We start from the raw sequence: 1867 nt of genomic DNA, 5'->3' as shown, positions 1-1867 counted from the left end.
GGTTCAAACTGGATCAGACCAGTGTAGACAGGTTCAAGACCGGATCAAACCGGATGAGACTGGATGAAAATGGTTCAGAGTGGATCTAACCAGTGTAGACAGGTTCTACACCGGATCCAACTGGATCAGACCTGATCAAACTGGTTCAAACTGGATCGAATCAGTGTAGACAGGTTCAAAACCAGATTCAACTGGATCAGATGGGATTACAATGGTTCAGACTGGATCTAACTAGTGTAGACAGGTTCTAAACCGGATCCAACTGGATCAGACCGGATCTAACTGGATCTAACAAGGGTAGACAGTTTCAAAACCTGATACAACTGGATCAGACCAGGTCAAACTGGATCAAACTGGATCTAACCAGTGTAGACAGGTTTCACGGTGTGGACTACCACTACCAGGTATGTCCTTTCCTATTTTAATATTTATTTATTATGTGTACAATATTCTAATTTTTATGTGTATTTATTATGGATACAAAATTCTACATTTTATATTTATTAAGTATACAATATTCTTGTTTTTATATTGATTTATTAAGTATACAATATTCAAACTTTTATATTGATTTATTCAGTATACAATCTTCTAACATTTATATTGATTTATTAAGACGCCAACATCGTCACGCTGCACGACATCATAAATATAAAATAAGAATATCATATACATAAATAGATGTAAAATTAGTATATTGCATACATAATAAATCAGAACATTGCACACATAATAAATATATAATTAGAATATTGCATGCATAATGAATGTATAATTAGAATATTGCATACATAATAAATTAGAATATTGCACACACAATAGTTATAAAATCAGAATATTGCGTACATAATAAATATATATAAAATTAGAATATTGCATACATAATAAATTAGGCTATTGCATGCATAATATATGAAACCAGAATATTGCATACCTAATAAATCAGAATATTGCATACATAATAGATAAATATAAAAATTAGGATGTTGCATACCTAATAAATTAGGCTATTGTACACATGATAAATATAAAATAAGAATTTTGCAATCATAATAAATATATGTAAAATCAGAATATTGCATACATAATGAATATATAATTAGAATATTGCATACATGAAAATTAGAACATTGTATACGTAATAAATATAAAATATAAAATTAGAATATTGCATACATGATAAGCATATAATTAGAATATTGTATACATAATAAATTAGGCTATTGCACACATAATAAATGTAAAATCAGAATATTGCATACATAATAAATCAGAATATCACACACATAATAAATAGAAATAAAATCAGAATATCTCGCCCACCCCCCCCCCGCAGTGTCCCTGCTCAAGGACCTCAAGCACGCCAACATCGTCACGCTGCATGACATCGTAAATATAAAATTAGGATATTGTATACATAATAAATTAGGCCACTGCATGCATAATATATGAATCCAGAATATTGCATACCTAAGAAATTAGAACATTGCATACATAATAAATATATAATCAAAATTTTGCATGCATGATAAATATAATCAGAATATTGCATATGTAATAAATATAAAATTAGAATATTGCATACACGATAAGCATATGATTAGAATCTTGCATGCATAATAAATATATGTAGAATTAGAACATTGCATACATAATAAATATAAAATCAGAATATCGCACACATAATAAATATAAAACCAATAAAAATCAGAATATCTCGCCCCCCCCCCCGCAGTGTCCCTGCTCAAGGACCTCAAGCACGCCAACATCGTCACGCTGCACGACATCATCCACACCGACCGCTCCCTCACCCTGGTCTTCGAATATCTGGTAAGGGGGGGAGGAGGGAGGGGAGGGGGAGGGGTCA

At 31.5% G+C, this 1867-nt stretch overlaps 1 protein-coding gene across 1 annotated transcript in view; it reads left to right on the top strand.

The window, feature by feature from the left end:
• Cdk16 (cyclin dependent kinase 16) overlaps window positions 1-1867 on the top strand; it is a 27120-nt gene that overhangs the window by 16396 nt on the left and 8857 nt on the right. The window contains exons 5-6 of the mRNA XM_013350654.2: window positions 1351-1411; window positions 1736-1830. Coding sequence (XP_013206108.2) covers window positions 1351-1411; window positions 1736-1830 — 156 coding nt within the window. The remainder of the gene's footprint in view (window positions 1-1350; window positions 1412-1735; window positions 1831-1867) is intronic.

Source organism: Microtus ochrogaster, chromosome X, assembly GCF_000317375.1.
Source record: "Microtus ochrogaster isolate Prairie Vole_2 chromosome X, MicOch1.0, whole genome shotgun sequence".
NCBI classification, from domain to species: Eukaryota; Metazoa; Chordata; class Mammalia; order Rodentia; family Cricetidae; genus Microtus; species Microtus ochrogaster.
This window is presented reverse-complemented; position numbering and strand designations above follow the sequence as displayed.